The sequence below is a fragment of the Acomys russatus genome, chromosome 11 (assembly GCF_903995435.1).
Source record: "Acomys russatus chromosome 11, mAcoRus1.1, whole genome shotgun sequence".
Taxonomy (NCBI): Eukaryota; Metazoa; Chordata; class Mammalia; order Rodentia; family Muridae; genus Acomys; species Acomys russatus.
Genome location: NC_067147.1, coordinates 10,309,235 through 10,325,506, shown reverse-complemented (window position 1 = coordinate 10,325,506; position 16,272 = coordinate 10,309,235). Strand labels below are relative to the sequence as shown.

Below are 16,272 nucleotides of genomic sequence, written 5' to 3'. Positions count from 1 at the left end.
TATCCCGAGAAGCTCCTTTCCTGTGGGCGTGCCGCCGTGGCGCACATTATTGACGAACTTCCGGAGCCCCGTCTACGACCGCTTTTTATGTTAGGTGGCTGCGGTTCCTGTGGACGTCTGGATTCTCTGAGTTCGAGTATTTGGGAGTGCCACCTTTTGGCCCTACGCCATGGGAGTGACTTGGTAGGACTTCAAGGGCTTCTGTGGGGCGGAGCTTGGGGTCGTGAAGGCCATTTGGGTCTATAGTGGCCCGGGAGGCCGGATTTTGACCGAGGTTCTAGGTTCCTCGAGGGCTGACCAAGATGTCCTCGGGTTGTGTGGATAAGGGGACACCGTGTGGGGGCTTCTTCCTCCCCAGACGTACCCCTTTGGCAAAGCGAGCACATCATCCCAAGGACCCCGCCAGCAGTTGTACCTTCTCTTTCTTCCAACCCAAAGGTTGGAAATAAGGTTTCTAGCCTAGGAGTTAAATGCAGGCAGGGATAAAAAGGGCGCGAGAAGGTGACTTCTATTTTGGTTTGTTTGTTTGAGACAGGGTTTCTCTGTGTAGCCTTGGCTGTCCTGGATTCGCTTTGTAGACCAGGCTAACCTTGGAACTCACAGCGATCCACCTGCCTCTGCCTCCCAAGTGCTGGGATTAAAGGCGTGCGCCACCACACCCCGCTGAGAAGATGGCTTTTATATTTTGCTTTCAGTTATAACAGGCTGACTTTGAATTGGCCACTTTAAAATATTGGGTCTAGTGACAGAAGGAAGGGGAGGAGCCTTTGGGAGTTTGGAGATCGCAGTTCCAGGCACCTTAACTATTCACAAGCCACTCCCTACGTGTTTGAGCCAGTTTGGATCAACTTTTATCTTAAACATGTTTTATGTCTAACTTACTAAAAGATGTGGTAGGTAAGATCCCAGCACCGTGCTTTCCTGAGCATTTATTCCAAAATATCAGCACTTAAATAGGCGAGGTGGTGCACGCCTTTAATCCCAGCACTCGGGAGGCAGAGGCAGGTGGAGCACTGTGAGTTCGAGGCCAGCCTGGTCTACAAAGTGAGTCCAGGACAGCCAAGGCTACACAGAGAAACCCTGTCTGGAAACAAAACAAAACAAAAACAAAAAAATCTTGGTAGTGGTGTGCTTCTTTTCCGTTAGAGAGGCCTGGAGGCCAGATCTGCTCTGTGAAAGGTGAGGGTGGGAAGCCCTACACATAGCGCAGGCTCTTGCAGGCCTCATAGACCATCCTTGCCCACTGCTGATGCCAGGAGCCTCCTCTCAGCCTTCTACTGTACTGCAGAGTGCCTGTCAGTAATGGAAATAGAAAGTTCACAGCGGAGTCCCTGAGCCCTAGAATTCCACCCAGCACCTTCATGTATTTATGGGCTGTGTAGCCCAGGCTGGTATGTGACTTAAAACCACCTGCTTCTGCCCCCTGCATCCTGGGATTGCAGGAGTGCTCCGCCAGTGCCTGCCCACCAGTTTCTTTGTTCAGAGAAGGCAGTCGCCGGGAAGAGGCTCCTTGCCTACAGTATGAATTCAGCTTTCTCAGAATCCCAGAATTCGTGTCAACAGTGTCAGTTTTTGGTAACCTTCTGGCTCTCCGTTGATAGATTTATCTAATTGATCATAAAGTAACACAGGGGGTTGTTTTGTTTTCTTTTTGGCTCTTTGAGGCAGGGTTTCTCTTTGTAGCCCAGGCTGGCCTCGAACTCACAGAGACCCAACTGCCTCTGCCTCCAAGTGCTGGGATTAAAGGCGTGCGCCACCACGCCTGGCTTTATAGTTTTGTTTTTTTTTTTTTGGACTTTTTCATACAGTTAAATGCCATCAATGTTATTTTTTATTCACAGTTGAAGAAATAGGTCTTGGTCAGGTTCACTCATGTAATTCCAGCACATGGGAGGGCAATGGCAGAAGGATTGTTAAAAGTGTGAGATCAGCTTGGGCTAATGTAGTGAACTCCAGATCAGCTTTGGCTGCACTGTGAGACCTTGTCTCCCACAAGTAATCAGGGATTATTGATAAACAGCGATCCTGTCAGGTTGGCAGCATGCACCTGCTGTACTACCTAGCTTGATCACTTAAAGGTTGGCACACATGCCTTCCTTGAGGAATGCTGGTATGGTGAAAGCTTACTGCCCCAGGGTGAGATACTTGAGCCCTGTGCTCTGCCTGTCAGGAACTCTTGGGGACTGTGGGCCTCTTCCTTTCTCAGGTTGAAGGGGCGGGGATTGGAGTGTGTGTTGTCTGAGGTAGTAACTCCTAGCCCTGCTGGGGACTGAGTGCCTTAGCCAGAGCATGCGGCTCTGGACACTGCTGATTTGGTTTTCTGTTTTTCAGTGTGTCCCAGATGCCTGTGGCTGAGGGCAAGAGTGTCCAGCAGACGGTGGAGCTCCTCACCAGGAAATTGGAGATGCTTGGGGCCGAGAAACAAGGAACGTTTTGTGTGGACTGTGAGACTTACCACACAGCTGCCTCCACCCTGGGCAGCCAAGGTCAGTAGATGCTGTGAGCAGATGTTGGAACCTGGCTTGGAGTTCATTGACGCCTGTTTGCATTTCTGCTGAGGGTAACAGTCTTGCCCGCGGTAGAATGTGCTTGTGAGTTCAGTCATTCTTGTTCTGTCTTAGACATGGTGGCCAGTTTGCAGTTCGAACCTACTTGTTTCTTTAAAGATTTGTTTGTTTTTTTTTTAAGTGTGTGTATGTGTGCGTGCATACAGTTGTGCCCCTGTGTGTGGGTATATGCACGTGAGTGCGGGTGCCTATGGAGGCTCGAGGTGTCAGATTCCCCTGGAGCTAGAGTTAGAGGTAGTTACGAGCTTCCTGACATGGCTGCGGGGAACTGAACTTGGGCTGAAGGCCAGCCTGGGCTAGTGAAGTAGAACCTTCCTTGGGAAACAATACTTGTTCATAATAGCTGGAACTGCGCGAGCTCTCGTGCTCTCTCTCTCCCCCCTCCTTGCCTCCCTCCTTCCCTCTCTCTCTTTCTGTTTCTTTTGTTTGTTTTTGGATTTTTGTTTGTTTGTTTGTTTTTTGTTTTGAGATAGGGTTTCTCTGTGTAATAGCCCTAGCTGTCCTGGACTCACTTTGTAGACAGGCAGGCCTTGAAATCAGGCCTGCCTGCCTCTGCCTCCTGAGTGCTAGGATTAAAGGCATGCACCACCATGTCCGGCTAGGAAGTGCTTTCTTCACTGAAGAGTAGTCTCAGGGCTGGAGAGATGGCTCAGCAGTTGAGAGCACTGGCTGCTCTTCCTGAGGACCTAGGTTTGATTCCCAGCACCCACGTGGCAGTTCATGGCCATTTGTGACTTTAGTCCTAGGAGAGCCAATGTCCCTGCCTTCTTTGGACACTGGTGTGCAAGTGGTGCACAGACATACATGAAAGCAAAGCAATTATACATATAAAAATAAAATATTAAAAAACAATGTTCCAAGGTTGTAGCTCAGTGGTAGAGCATGTGGAAAGCATGTACAAAGCCCTGGGTTCAATCCCCCTTCCTACTCACACAGAGTCCTTAGTCACTCTTCAAAAATTTCAAGGCAATGCAGCTTGATGTAGTGTGAATCAGGTGTGTAATTAGAACTAAGATCAGCTTTGAGTGAGTCTGAGGGCTGTTTTAAACTGAGGTATGAATTGGCAGTGCAGAGAACGGGTTGGGAGCTGGAGGTAAGTGTAGAGCCTGCTAAGTCCAGCAGGTGGCAGCAGAGAGGCAGTTCAGTCCAGGGAAGGCAATGAACTCCAACTCCTGCCTGCCATCTTTCCCTTCTTTCCATTTTTTACACTTTTTAAAGACTTATCGTATGTATTAATAATAAATATGCAATGCTCTATCTGCATGTGCACCTGCATACCAGAAAAGGGCATCGGATCATATTATAGATAGTTGTGAACTACCATGTGGGTGTGGGGAATTGAGCTCCAGATCTCTGGAAGAACAACCAATGCTCTTAAACCACTGAGCTATCTCTCCAGCTCTCTTTCCTACACTTAAAAAAATTTTTTTTTACTTCATTTCTACTTATTTATTTTATTTTTTGAAACAGCCTCACTATGTAACTCTAACTGTCCTTGAACTCACAGAGATCCACCTCCCAAATGCTGGGATTAAAGGAGTGCATCACTACACGTGGCTGTATCTATTTATGTAGATGGTGCCTATTGGAGGCCAAAGGAGACTTACAGGCCTGTGCACAACCCAATGTGGAGGCTGGGCCCTGAACTCTAGCCTTCTGACAGAACAGTCAGTGAGAAGAACCGCTGAGCTATGGTGCCCGCCTCTTGTTACATTCTTTTTTGAGGGGTGGTGTTTATTGTTGTTTTGAGACAGGGTTTCTCTGTGTAGCCATGGCTGTCCTGGAACTCACTCTGTAGACTAGTCTGGCCTTGAAGATCTGCTTCCTCTGCCTCCCAAATGCTGGTACTAAAGGTGTACAGCACTGCCACGCAGCCTCTTGTGACACTCTCAACCCTGCTAGACTGCCATCTTCCCTGCCCTGTGGGTCAGAAGCCTTCTTCTGCTCCCTCCTTCTAGGCTCCTTGCTCCTTTCATCTTAGGCTAGAGTATGAGATTTCTGGTCTTTCAGGTAATCACCCTTTTTACATTTTTATTTTGTACTAATTAGGGGTTTTTGTGTTTGTTTTTGGTGGTTTTGTTTGTTTGTTTGTTTGGTTTGTTTTTCCTTTCTGAGACAGGGTCTCTCTGTGTAGTCCTGGGTATCCTAGACTCACTCTGTAGTGATCCGCCTGCCTCTGCCTCCCGAGTGCTGTCTCTAATTAGGGTTTTGAGAGAAGGTTTGTGTAGCTCAGGCCAGCTTTGCCCTTGCTGTGCAGCTGATGATGATTGCTCTGATCCTCCTTTCATCCCTAGCGCTAGGATTATCGTGTACATCACCACGTTCAGTTTACATGGTGCTGGGCTAGAACCCAGGTCTTCATGCACACTAGGCAAGACTACCATTACTAGACCCTTTTATTTATTCTGTATTTGTGTGTGTGTGTACGCACGTGCATAGTTGTGTTTGTCATTTGAAGTTCGTGTGTGTGTGTGTGTGTGTGTGTGTGTGTGTACGCACGTGCATAGTTTTGTTTGCCGTGGCATGGGTGTGAAGTTCGTAGATTCCAGCTTTCCAGCGTCTGTGCTCTCCTCATACCATGTGGACCCCAGGGATCAGACCGCTTATTGGGCTTGGCAGCAGGCACTTTTACCTGCTAAACTATCACTGCCTTATTTTTTGTGTGTTAGTGTTTCTGGTGTGTTTTTGTGGGGGCCATGCACTTGAGCGTGAGTGTAAGAGCTGTGCATGCTCACACCTGTGAAGGCTAGAAAAGGACACTGGATGTGAGGTGGTTCGTTCTGTGGTTCTCTGCCTGGTTGTGCCTCGTCTCTCACTGAACTGAATACTTGCCATTTCGGATGGCTTATTGGCCAGGGAACTCTTAGGATCCACCTGGCTGCCCCCCAGTGCTGGAATCACAGGCACGTACAGCCTTCCAGGCTTTTTACCTGGGTGTTGGGAACTAAAACTCAGGTCCTCACTGAGCTGTCGTCCCAGCTCCCACTCAGTTTTAAGAGTAGACGTGTGCATTTATTTGTCTGTCTTTTTATTTCATGTGTGTATATGTGTATACTTGAGGCAGTCGTACTGCCTGAGCGTCTTTGAGTACTCATGAGCTGCCGTGTGGTGCTTACTATTTAGAGACTAGGTTTCTTTCTGTGGCTCCTCTCCTGCATCCCCATCGAAGCTCCTCAGTGCTGGGATCACAAGCTGGAGCCACTTTTGTCATATGTTGTGGACTCCTGACCATCTTTTTAAAAGTTTTTTTTTAGCGGGGGGGGGGGGGGTAGCACAATGACAAGACATAAAAGTACTTACCACAGTCTGACAACTGGAGCTTTATCTCCAGAACCCATGATGTGATGTGAGGAGACAACAGACTTTCCCAAGTCTCCCTCTGACGCATACACGTGTGCCTGCCCCCAACACAAATAAATCTATATTTTTAAAAAAGTCTTTAGGGGCTAGGGAGATGGCCTAGTCAGTTCAAGAGTTTAAGTTTGGATCCTTAGAATCCACTTTAAAAGCTGGGTGCAGCTAGGCCTGGTGGCATGGGCCTTTAATCCCAGCAGTTGGGAAGCAGAAGCAGGATCTCTGAGTTCGAGGCCAGCCTAGTCTAATAGTGAATTCCAGTTCAGAGTTCTAGCTAGAGCTATATAGTGAGACCCTGTTGGGGGTGGGGGGGGGAGGGAGAAAGAAAAAGTTGGGTGCAGCAGCAAATGACTAACCCAGACCTGAGAAGGTAGAGACAACAGGGTCATCTCTGCGGTTTGTTGGCCCAGACAGTTTTGCTCTAGGTTCAGTGAAAGACCCTGTCAAAAAGTAAGATGGTGGCCCTATACCAATGTACGTATAGACAGCACCGATTAGACTCAGTGAGTTATGAAGAAAAACAGAGAAGGACGTGAAGTTAGAAGGAGGGTGTGTGGAGGAAGGGAGGGCAGCAGGCAGAGTTAGAAGGAGGGTGTGTGGAGGAGGGGAGGGCAGCAGGCAGGGTTAGAAGGAGGGTGTGTGGAGGAGGGGAGGACAGCAGGCAGGGTTAGAAGGAGGGTGTGTGGAGGAGGGGAGGGCAGCAGGCAGGGTTTGAAGATGGGTGGTTTTAGGTGTATAGAAAGTATTTCAAAGTGTATTTATCTGTTCTCTCTTGTAGTGTATTAAAGGGAATTTTGGTTTCATTGTTTTGTCAAGTCCTATGTTAACAAATACATCTGTAGCTCTCCCTCCTTGGAGAAAGCTTGTAGAAGAGCTGACAAGAAGGCTCAGCAGGGAAAGGCACTTGAGGCCAAGCCTGATGACCTCAGTTTGACACACAGACACACAAAAATAAGTGTTTGAAAAAGAAGAGATTAGAGCCAAGTGTCTGGTGTACGCCTTCACCCTCAGCCCTCTGGAGACAGAGGCCTGTAGATCTCTGAGTTTGAGGCTAGTTTAGTCCACATAGAGAATTCCAGACTCCCCAGAGATACATAGTAAGACCCTATAGGCAGGCGCAGTGGCACAAGCCTGTAATCCCAGCATTCTGGAAGCAGAGACAGGCAGATCTCTGAGTTCCATCCAAGGCTACACAGAGAAATCCTGGAGAGAGACAGACAGACAGACAGACAGACAGACAGACAGACAGAGTGAAAGTGCGCAGGAGCGCACCAGTAGAATCAGTGAGTGGGCTGGCTCTGTTCAGTGGAGAGTGCTGACTGAGCATGTGCAAGACTCTGGAGTCCATATCTAGCACCAGAAAATAAACAATAAGGAAAGCAAGCCACCTTTGGTAGCACATTCTTGTAATTCTAGCATTAGGAGTTGCAGTCAAATCCAGGCTGGCCTGGGTTGTAGCAAGACCCTGTTTCAAAAACCCAAACCAAATCTAACCAAACAAAACAACACATAATAAGGAACCTCACTTTTCAGAGATGGAAAGGGCCTTGAAGATACAGCCTCACGTTTTTTTTTTTTTAAGATGTATTTATTTATTATTATATATACAGTGCTCTGCTTGAATGTATGCCTGCACACCAGAAGAGGGCATCAGATCACATTGTAGATAGTTGTGAGCCACCATGTGGCTGCTGGGAATTGAACTCAGGACCTCTGGAAGAGCAGCCAGTGCTCTTAACCACTGAGCCATCTCTCCAGCCTCACATCTTAGAGCCCAGGTTCTTTCAGAGTGTGCTTGCTTTCCTGTCTCAGCTAAACATTGGCAAACATCTGCCCTTACCTGCAGGGGGCACTGCTAGCTTTTTAAAGGCCTTACCTTAGCTTGACTGTGGCCTAAGTTTTAGCCTGGCCATTCACAGGCTCCCTATTCCAAAACCTCTGTAAGAGCATTTAGATTTCAAAGGCGACAAAAGGCTGGGCTGTGGTGGGGCATACCTTTACTCCCAGCCCTGGGGAGGCAGAGGCCAGCCTGGGCTACAGAGCGAGTTCCGAGACAGTCAAGGCTACACAGAGAAACTCTGTCTTGAAAAAAACAATAAAAAACCCAGAAAAATCAAAGGAGGCATTGGCAAGGACCAGAGAGGCATGCCAGGTGTTGTTACTTCTGTTTGAGGACCTAGGGCTGGAGCGTGGGGCTAGACCAGTGCCTGTTGCCAGGCACCACCACCAGCCCTGAGTTTATTATAGATGCTATCACGTAAGAGTCTCTATGGGCCAGGTGGTGGTGGCGCATGTCTTTAATCCCAGCACTAGGGAGGCAGAGGCAGGCGGATCGCTCTGAGTTCAAGTCCAGCCTGGTCTACAAAGCCGAGTCCAGAACAGTCAAGGCTACACAGAGAAACCCTGTCTCAAAAAACAAAACAAAAGTCTCTATGGATTGTTAATCATTATGATAAAGTAGCATTTATGAGCTCACCATACAACTGTTCTCAACCCCTGAGAACCCTCTGGTGCTCTTCAGGTATGTTTAGCCTCTGTAATCTGGCTGGCTCTTCCGGTTACCTAGCTTCTGTGGACTAGGGTGGCATCATTTAGTGATCCTTTCCCGTCTCAGACTGCCAGGGTACCAAGCTGCTGGCTGGCCCGGTGTGGTGCACTGGACCACCCTGAGGTGTGTTGGCGGGAGTCCTGATGATGAGTGGCCGTCTGTCCCGAGGTGTGCTGGCGGAGTCCTGATGATGAGTGGCCGTCTGTCCCGAGGTGTGCTGGCGGGGCCCTGATGATGAGTGGCGTCTGTCCCGAGGTGTGCTGGCGGGGCCCTGATGATGAGTGGCCGTCTGTCCCGAGGTGTGCTGGCGGGGCCCTGATGATGAGTGGCCGTCTGTCCCAAGGTGTGCTGGCGGGGTCCTGATGATGAGTGGCGTCTGTCCCTGCAGGCCAGGCTGGGAAGCTGATGTGTGTGATGCATCACTCTGAGTACCCACTGAGCTGCTTTGCCCTCTTTGAGAATGGCCCTTGCCTCATTGCCGACACCAACTTCGATGTGCTCATGGTGAAGCTCAAGGGCTTCTTTCAGAGTGCCAAGGCCAGCAAGATTGAGACCCGGGGGACCCGCTACCAGTACTGTGACTTCCTGGTGAAGGTTGGCACAGTCACAATGGGGCCCAGCGCCCGTGGCATCTCTGTGGAGGTAAGACCTTGGTGAAGGACGAGCAGGGTATACTATGGATAGCACAGTAAGGAGTCTGGAAGTGCTCCCAGCCCCACTTAGTTCACGTAGACTCTTCAGTATCTCTTCTCTTCTGCCTCTACCACAGGGATCTTTTGGTTGCCTGATTTTTTTTTTTTTTTTTGTTGGGGGTTTGTGGGACAGATTCATGTCTCATGCCTTGTACTTACTGTGTAGCCAAGGATGATAAACTATGGTCCTCTCTTCTACTCCTAAGTGCTGAGATTACGGGAGTGTGCCAGCTTCTTTCTTAGGTTATTTATTTATTTATTTATTTATTTATTTAAGACAGTCTCATTTGGCTTGAACTCTAAATCTTGTCTGTACCTCCTGAATTACAGGTATATTTCACCATGCCTGGTTTGTATGGTGCTGAAGATGCAGACCAGGCCTTTGTGCTTGCTAGACAAGCAGTGTACCAACACAATGCTTTATCCCCAGCTCAAAAAAGAAAAAGAAACCTGTGTATGTTTGCATATGTGTTGAGGCATGGTCTTACTCTGCTGGGATTATAGGAGTGAGCCGCTTGGTTCTCTAAGGGATTTTTTTTTTTTTTTTTTTGGTTTTAGATTTATTTTCCCTCATGTATTTTCTGTGTACCACATGCTTGCAGTGCCTACAGAGGCCAGAAGAGGGCATCTGATGCCCAGAATTGGAGTCAAAGATTTTATAAAGTTGTTAGTCCATGTAGGTGCTAGGAACCAACCACAGGGTTCATCTAGCTTTTTTAAAATTTTTTTTTCCTTCAAGACAGAGTTTCTCTGTGTAGCCTTGGCTGTTCTGGACTCACTTTTGTAGAGCAGGCTGGCTCACCTGCCTCTGCCTCTTGAGTGCTGGGATTATAGGCGTGTGCCGCCATGCCTGGTTGTCTAGCTCAGGGGGCTCACTTACTGGGAAACTGAACACATAGTCAAGGAAAGCAGAGGGGCAAGGATACCGAGCCCAGCCACTGTTCCCAAGAAGAGCCGGATAGACAGCTTTCTGAGGGTTGTTTGGGAGGCAGGCTGTCAGTCGTGTGCCTGCGTGTCCCTCAGTATGTTTTATGAGATGTCCCCAGAGCTGTGGGACAAAACTGTACTTTTCCTTTTGGCATCTGTCAGCTTTCATGGTGGGCAAGATATTTGCATGAGATGCCTCCATCTAGTTTTTGTTTTTTCCTTTTTTGTTTTTTGGGGGTTTTGGTTTTTGTTTTGTTTGTTTTTCGAGACAGGGTCTCTCTGTGTAGCCTTGGTTGTCCTGGACTCACTTTGTAGACCAGGCTGGCCTCAAACGCATAGAGATCTGCCTGCCTCTGCCTCCTGAGTGCTGGGATTAAAGGTGTGCGCCACCATGCCCAGATTCCTTTTTGGTTTTTTTGTTTTTTGTTTTTCCAAGACAGGGCTTCTCTATGTAGCTCTGGGTGTCCTGGACTCGCTTTGTAGACCAGGCTAGCAGGGAACTCAAAGAGATCGCCTGCCTCTGCTTCCCGAGTGCTGGGTTAAAGGTGTGTGCACCAACACATCCAGCTGATATAGTTGTTTTTTAGTCAAAAAAATTACTACACTTACTTATCGTGGGTATAGGTGTGCATATGCCATGGCACGTGTAGAGATGAGAGCCATCGGTTCTCTCCCTACCATGAGTCCTGGGTATTGAATTCAGGTTTGAAGGCTTGCTGACAAACATCTTTACTGGCTGATAGCCTTTATCTTTGAACCTAAATATGTAGGTATTGAAAATGGCATATGGAGAGTACGGTGGTAGACAGCTTTAGAGTGAAAGTCCATAACCTACCATGTGTCCAGCATTAATTGAGATTTTTAAAAAACAATAAAACAAGGTATAAGCTTTTGAAAATATATCATTTAGTAAGCAAGCAAAGCGCGCACATGCGCGCATACACACACACACACATTTTTTGAAGTTAGTTTAGAACTACCCTGAAAGGCATTTGGCTTAGGAATTCAGCTGTTGAGAGTCTTGCTGATTGTAGCAGTGGCACATGCCGACAGTCTCATCTCTTGAGAGACAGAAGCCAGAGGACTGTGCATTTGGGCCTGAGCTGCACAGCTAGATGTGTCACAAAGTAAAAACCAGAGGAAAGGGAGTCTGAGGAGCATCCCAGGTAGAGAAAAGGATCCTAGTGACAGTTTCTTCTCAGGGACCTCCAAGGCCAGCACTCTCTAATCTTTTCAGTTTGTGACTTTTAGTGGTAGCAGTGGCAGGAGGGAAAGAAGCCAGCCTCATCCTTGTCCTTACCCTTGCTGTCTGTTCTTCTATCCCAGGTGGAGTATGGCCCTTGTGTGGTGGCTAGTGACTGCTGGAGCCTCCTGCATGAGTTCCTACAGAGTTTTCTCGGTAGCCACACGCCAGGGGCCCCCACAGTATTTGGGAACAGACACGATGCTGTCTATGGGCCAGCAGATACCATGATACAGTACATGGAACTCTTCAACAAGATCCGAAAACAGCAGCAAGTGCCAGTGGCCGGGATCCGTTAGTGACTGGCAGTGGCTTACCTGCTGAGCTGTCACCAGGGTATTGCCAAGAGGAGCAGGTGCTGTACTGAGGGTCCTGGGCCCCCGGCCCAGCTGGTTTGCAGCTGTAGCTTGTGTTCTGGGGTTTTGGACTCCCCTCCTGACCCCATCACAGCTGGTTTTTTTACTTCATGCCTTAACTGGATTTGGCTTGTCCTCAAGATTGGTACTTGGGAAGAATGGAGAAGCCTGGACTGTCCTGCTGTGGGGTAGAAGGTAGGACAGGGTTGTCCGTGCCAGCACTGGAGTTGTGTGTGTCCCCAGGTCCTGAGGATTTGGTATAGGCTGCAGTGGCCACACTGCTGTGTGTGCCTGTGCTGAATGGAGCAACACTTTTGCTTGAGGCTGTGGCTGGCCTCCCCTGACTGCTTTTGCTTTCTGATCCATTGGCTCCGTGATTTGAGAACTGAATCTGCTAGTGTTGCTTTGAACCTTGACATTTTCCCTTTCTGTTTTGAACTATGTGAACCCATAGACCAAGCTGCCATAGCAGAACCAAAAGCACAGGGTCGTACTGCACATTTTATTTTTCTCAGCTAATAATTCAGTTAATCAGTTCCCCCAGAGCAGGATGAAGTCTACAGGGTTAGCAGGAACTCGGCTTCTTCTGTTTCACTGTTCAGTCACCCAGAATGTCTTCCTTACCACATTCTTCCCTGACATTGCTTACCTACCTCACACCTGTACAGAGACATTTACCAGGCTCACCTGTAGACAGGCTTGGGAAAATGGCTGCTGTACAGAGTGTAGGGTTCCAGTGAAGAGTCTGTGCTCAGAAGACAGAGCATGTTTCTGCAGCAGCTGCAAGGCCCTGGTCATGCTTACCTCCTAGCTTTGGCGGGCAGGAAAGCTCATCACACCTTCCCGGCTGTAGGATCTGTTACCCACATTGTTCACTGTTACTTTCCCTTGCTCTTGTTGTTTCTGTTTATTTTAATTTTGCTCTTTAAAAATTGAGGTGTTTTAGATACTACAATAAAATGTACAAAAATATTACATTTCTGGCTTCTGTTCTGTATGTGGTCTTGCTGCAGTTTGTCCACTTTGGACTTTCTATTGGCTGCCTTGAGCCATCTGTGGAATAAGGCAGAATTTTGCTACATGTTCCCGAAAACAGATGTTAAGTGTGGTAAATATGGACCCTCAGCTCCTACACAAGAAGGGGTTCAGTCCATAAAGGATAAAGAGAAGCGAAAACAATCGAACATCTTGTTAGTTGTAGTTGCCTTACTTACACATTCCCAGTGTTCTTTTTTTTTTTTTTTTTCTTTTTAAGATTTTGTTTTTAAGAGCTGAAGAGATGGCTCAGAGGTTAAGAGCATTACATGCCCTTCCAAAGGTCCTGAGTTCAATTCCCAGCAACCACATGGTGGCTCACAGCCATCTATAATGAGATCTGGTCCCCTCCTCAGGTGTGCAGGTTTACATGCAGGCAGAACACTATATACATAATAAATCTTAAAAAAAAAAAAAAAAAAAAAAAAGATTTTGTTTTTAATTGGGGTGGGGTGGGGTATGCATGAGTGTGCAGTGCCCTTGGAGGCCAGAAGAGGGCATCAAGTCCTCTGGATAGTGTGTCTGTCATAGGCAGATTTGGGTGCTGGGAACCAAATCAGGTCTTCTGCAAGAGCAGCAAGTGCTCTTAACTACTGAGCTGCCTCGTCACTCCCTTCATTTTGGCTCTTTTCCTTTTGAGCTCAGACTTGACTGGCTTTAAACCCGGTGACATGAAAGCAAGCTTAAAGAATGGGGACTTTGCTTCGTCCTTGTCTACTAATGGAAATGCAGTACTGAGAAAAGCTTGCTAAGCAGAACACCTCCTAATAGCGGAGCAGGTGATGGCTCTGCTGGCAGACAGCAGCACTGAACTGACTGGGGAGAAGGCTTTCATGTGCAAGTATGGACCGGGCTTCTTAGATACTGTGGGTCACAGCTGTCTTCCATAATTTGTGAAGTTTCAAGGTGAATGAAAGTTGGGGTTGTATAAATTTAAGAAGCGTGGGGATGCTTAGCTCCATTTTATAAATACTAGGACCTGGGGCTCCTGATTGACCAGGCTGGCCAGCCAGCAAGCATCAGCAATCCGCTGAGATTACACATGTATACCTCTGCATTTGCCTTTTTGTTTTGTTGTTGTTTTTTTGTTTTTTGTTTTTTTTTTAGACAGGGTTTCTCTGAGTAGCCTTGGCTGTCCTGGACTCACTTTGTAGACCAGGCTGGCCTCGAACTCACAGCGATCTGCCTGCCTCTGCCTCCCGAGTGCTGAGATTAAAGGCGTGCGCCACCACATTTGTCTTTTTATGTGGGTTCTCATGTGTCAGGCAAGCACTTCACTGACCGACTCAGTTTTAAGGCAAAGATTCTCAATTTTTTTGCATTCTGTTTCATTTCCCAACAGACCAGTCCCAAGCCCTATCACATAGTAAATGTTTTAAAAATTGTGCATGTCTGTATGTGTGTGTTTGGTTGTCTAAATGTAAGTGTAGTGCCCAAGGAGGCCGAAAGAGGCATTGCATCCCCTGCAGCTGGAGTTCCAGGCAGTTGGGAGCCACCTCATATGGTTGCTGGGAGCTGGGTTCCTCTAGAAGAGCAGCACACAGTTTTAGCCACTGAGCTGTCTTTCTACCTCCATGCAGGCTAACTTTTTTCTTTCTTTCTTTCTTTCTTTTTTTTTTGTTTTTTGAGACAGGGTTTCTCTGTGTAGCCTTGGCTGTCCTGGACTCACTTTGTAGACCAGGCTGGCCTCGAATTCACAGCGATCCGCCTGCCTCTGCCTCCCGAGTGCTGGGATTAAAAGTGTGTGCCACCATGCCCGGCTCCTTTTTAATTTTTTTTAAGATTTACATATTTATTGTTGATACAGTACTCTGCTCTGCTCGAGAAGCAGAAGAGGGCACCAGATCTAATTATAGATGGTTGTGAGCCACCACGTGGTTGCTGGGAATTGAACTCAGGACCTTTGGAAGAACAGACAGTGCTCTTAACCTCTGAGCCAGCTCTCCAGCCCGCCATGCAGGCTAACTTTTAAGGCTAATATAAATTCTACTGAACTTTATCTGGAGTCTGTTAAAAAGACAATTTAAATTTAGCCCAGCACTTTTTTAATCCCCCAGCACTCAGGAAGCAGAGACATATTTTTTAATTAAAAAAAAAATTTCGTCTGCATATGTTTGTGCACCACGTGCATACCTACAGGGTCCAGAAGAGGGCAGCAGATCCCTTGAGACTGGAGGTACAGATGGTTGTGAGCACTCCTGTGGGTACTGGAATCAAACCCAAGTCCCCTGCAAGGGCAGCCATGTTCTTAACCACTGAGCCATCTGCCCAGCCTGTCTCTGGCGTTTTAATGTACAGAGATCTGCTTGCCTCCTCTGCCTCCAAGTGCTGGGATTAAAGGTGTATACCACCATGCCTGGCATGGCGATGATTGCACTGTTTAAGGTGGAAAGTTAGCCACTAAGGCAAATGAGTAGTATCTGGCCACAGACGTCGATGCAAAAGTCGATAGAATTAGAGCCAGAGGGGTTGCAGGGAGAAAGGGAACCTGGTGGGTTATGGAGTCATTGTTGAGTAGCAGTGGGGGGACTCGCCTTTAAGACACTGTCTTACTGTGTGCCTCTGCCTGGCCTGGAACTGGCTATGCATGCAGGGCTCACCTCACACTCACAGAGACCCATCCTGAGTGCCGGATGAAACGGGGGGGGGGGGCCGCAGGGGGGCACATGTCTGGTTGATGCTGTTGTTCTAGCTTTGGTTTTTAGGGACCAGGTACGTCGTTGTAGCACACAGTGTTATGTACTCTAGACCTGGCCTCCAACCCACAGTGATCCCACAGTATTTTCTGCAACCAGGTAAATGAACACAGTTGTATAGATCATCTGTGGACTAGGATAAATGTTGAATTTTTGTTGTTGTTAGTTTTTGAGACAAAGACCAATCTGTAGCCCAGGTTGATAACACATTATGTACCCCAGGCTGGCCTACAACTCAGGTATCTTCCTTGCCTCACAAAAGCAGCAAACAACAAATTTTTGAGACAGAATCTTATTTACCTAGGCTGACTTCTCTCAATGGAGCTGAGGATGACTTCAAACTCTGGCATGGACCTAAGTTGGAAGCATAGGTGTGTGCCTCCATACCTGGGGAGATGTTTATTTAGAACCAAAAACTGTTCGTGTTTAACCCAAGATAGAAGTGAAACATCACATTTTTATATATGTGTGTATGTGCGTGCGTGCATGTGTCTATGCATGTTAAAACATACATGTGTGCTTGTGTGTGTTTATATGGTGCCATCAAAGAACACTTGGATGTTAATACAACTTCCTAAAGTTGATTTGGCTTTTGTAGTCAGGAAACAGCAATGATATTCATTGTTCCTTTTAAGCCTTTTTAAAAAAACTGCATTCACTTATCTGTATGTGTGTCTGTGCACACGCATGTTGCTGTGAGAGGACAATGTCTGGGAATCACTTCTCTCCTTCCACCATGTACTTCCGGAGTCAAATCCAGGTTGTCAGGCGTGCTGCTGCTAAGTGCTTCGTACGCTGAACCGTCTTGCAGGCATTACCCACACCCCCTGCTTAAATTACACGGAAGTGTTTGT

The 16,272-nt window shown here is 47.5% G+C and overlaps 1 protein-coding gene across 1 annotated transcript; it reads left to right on the top strand.

The window, feature by feature from the left end:
* The first annotated feature begins 57 nt into the window (after positions 1 to 57).
* Med20 (mediator complex subunit 20) lies at positions 58 to 11,867 on the top strand. The gene is made up of 4 exons (XM_051152845.1): positions 58 to 183; positions 2,332 to 2,486; positions 8,858 to 9,111; positions 11,415 to 11,867. Exons 1-4 carry the CDS (start codon positions 170 to 172, stop codon positions 11,628 to 11,630), a joined length of 639 nt encoding a protein of 212 aa, XP_051008802.1. The 5' UTR covers positions 58 to 169; the 3' UTR covers positions 11,631 to 11,867.
* Positions 11,868 to 16,272: the final 4,405 nt, after the last annotated feature.

Excerpts from the sequence above, each read along its gene's own strand:
- Med20 (XM_051152845.1), top strand. Across the intron at positions 2,487-8,857 it reads CTCCACCCTGGGCAGCCAAG|GCCAGGCTGGGAAGCTGATG; the intron begins GTCAGTAGATGC and ends CTGTCCCTGCAG. Across the intron at positions 9,112-11,414 it reads CCCGTGGCATCTCTGTGGAG|GTGGAGTATGGCCCTTGTGT; the intron begins GTAAGACCTTGG and ends CTTCTATCCCAG.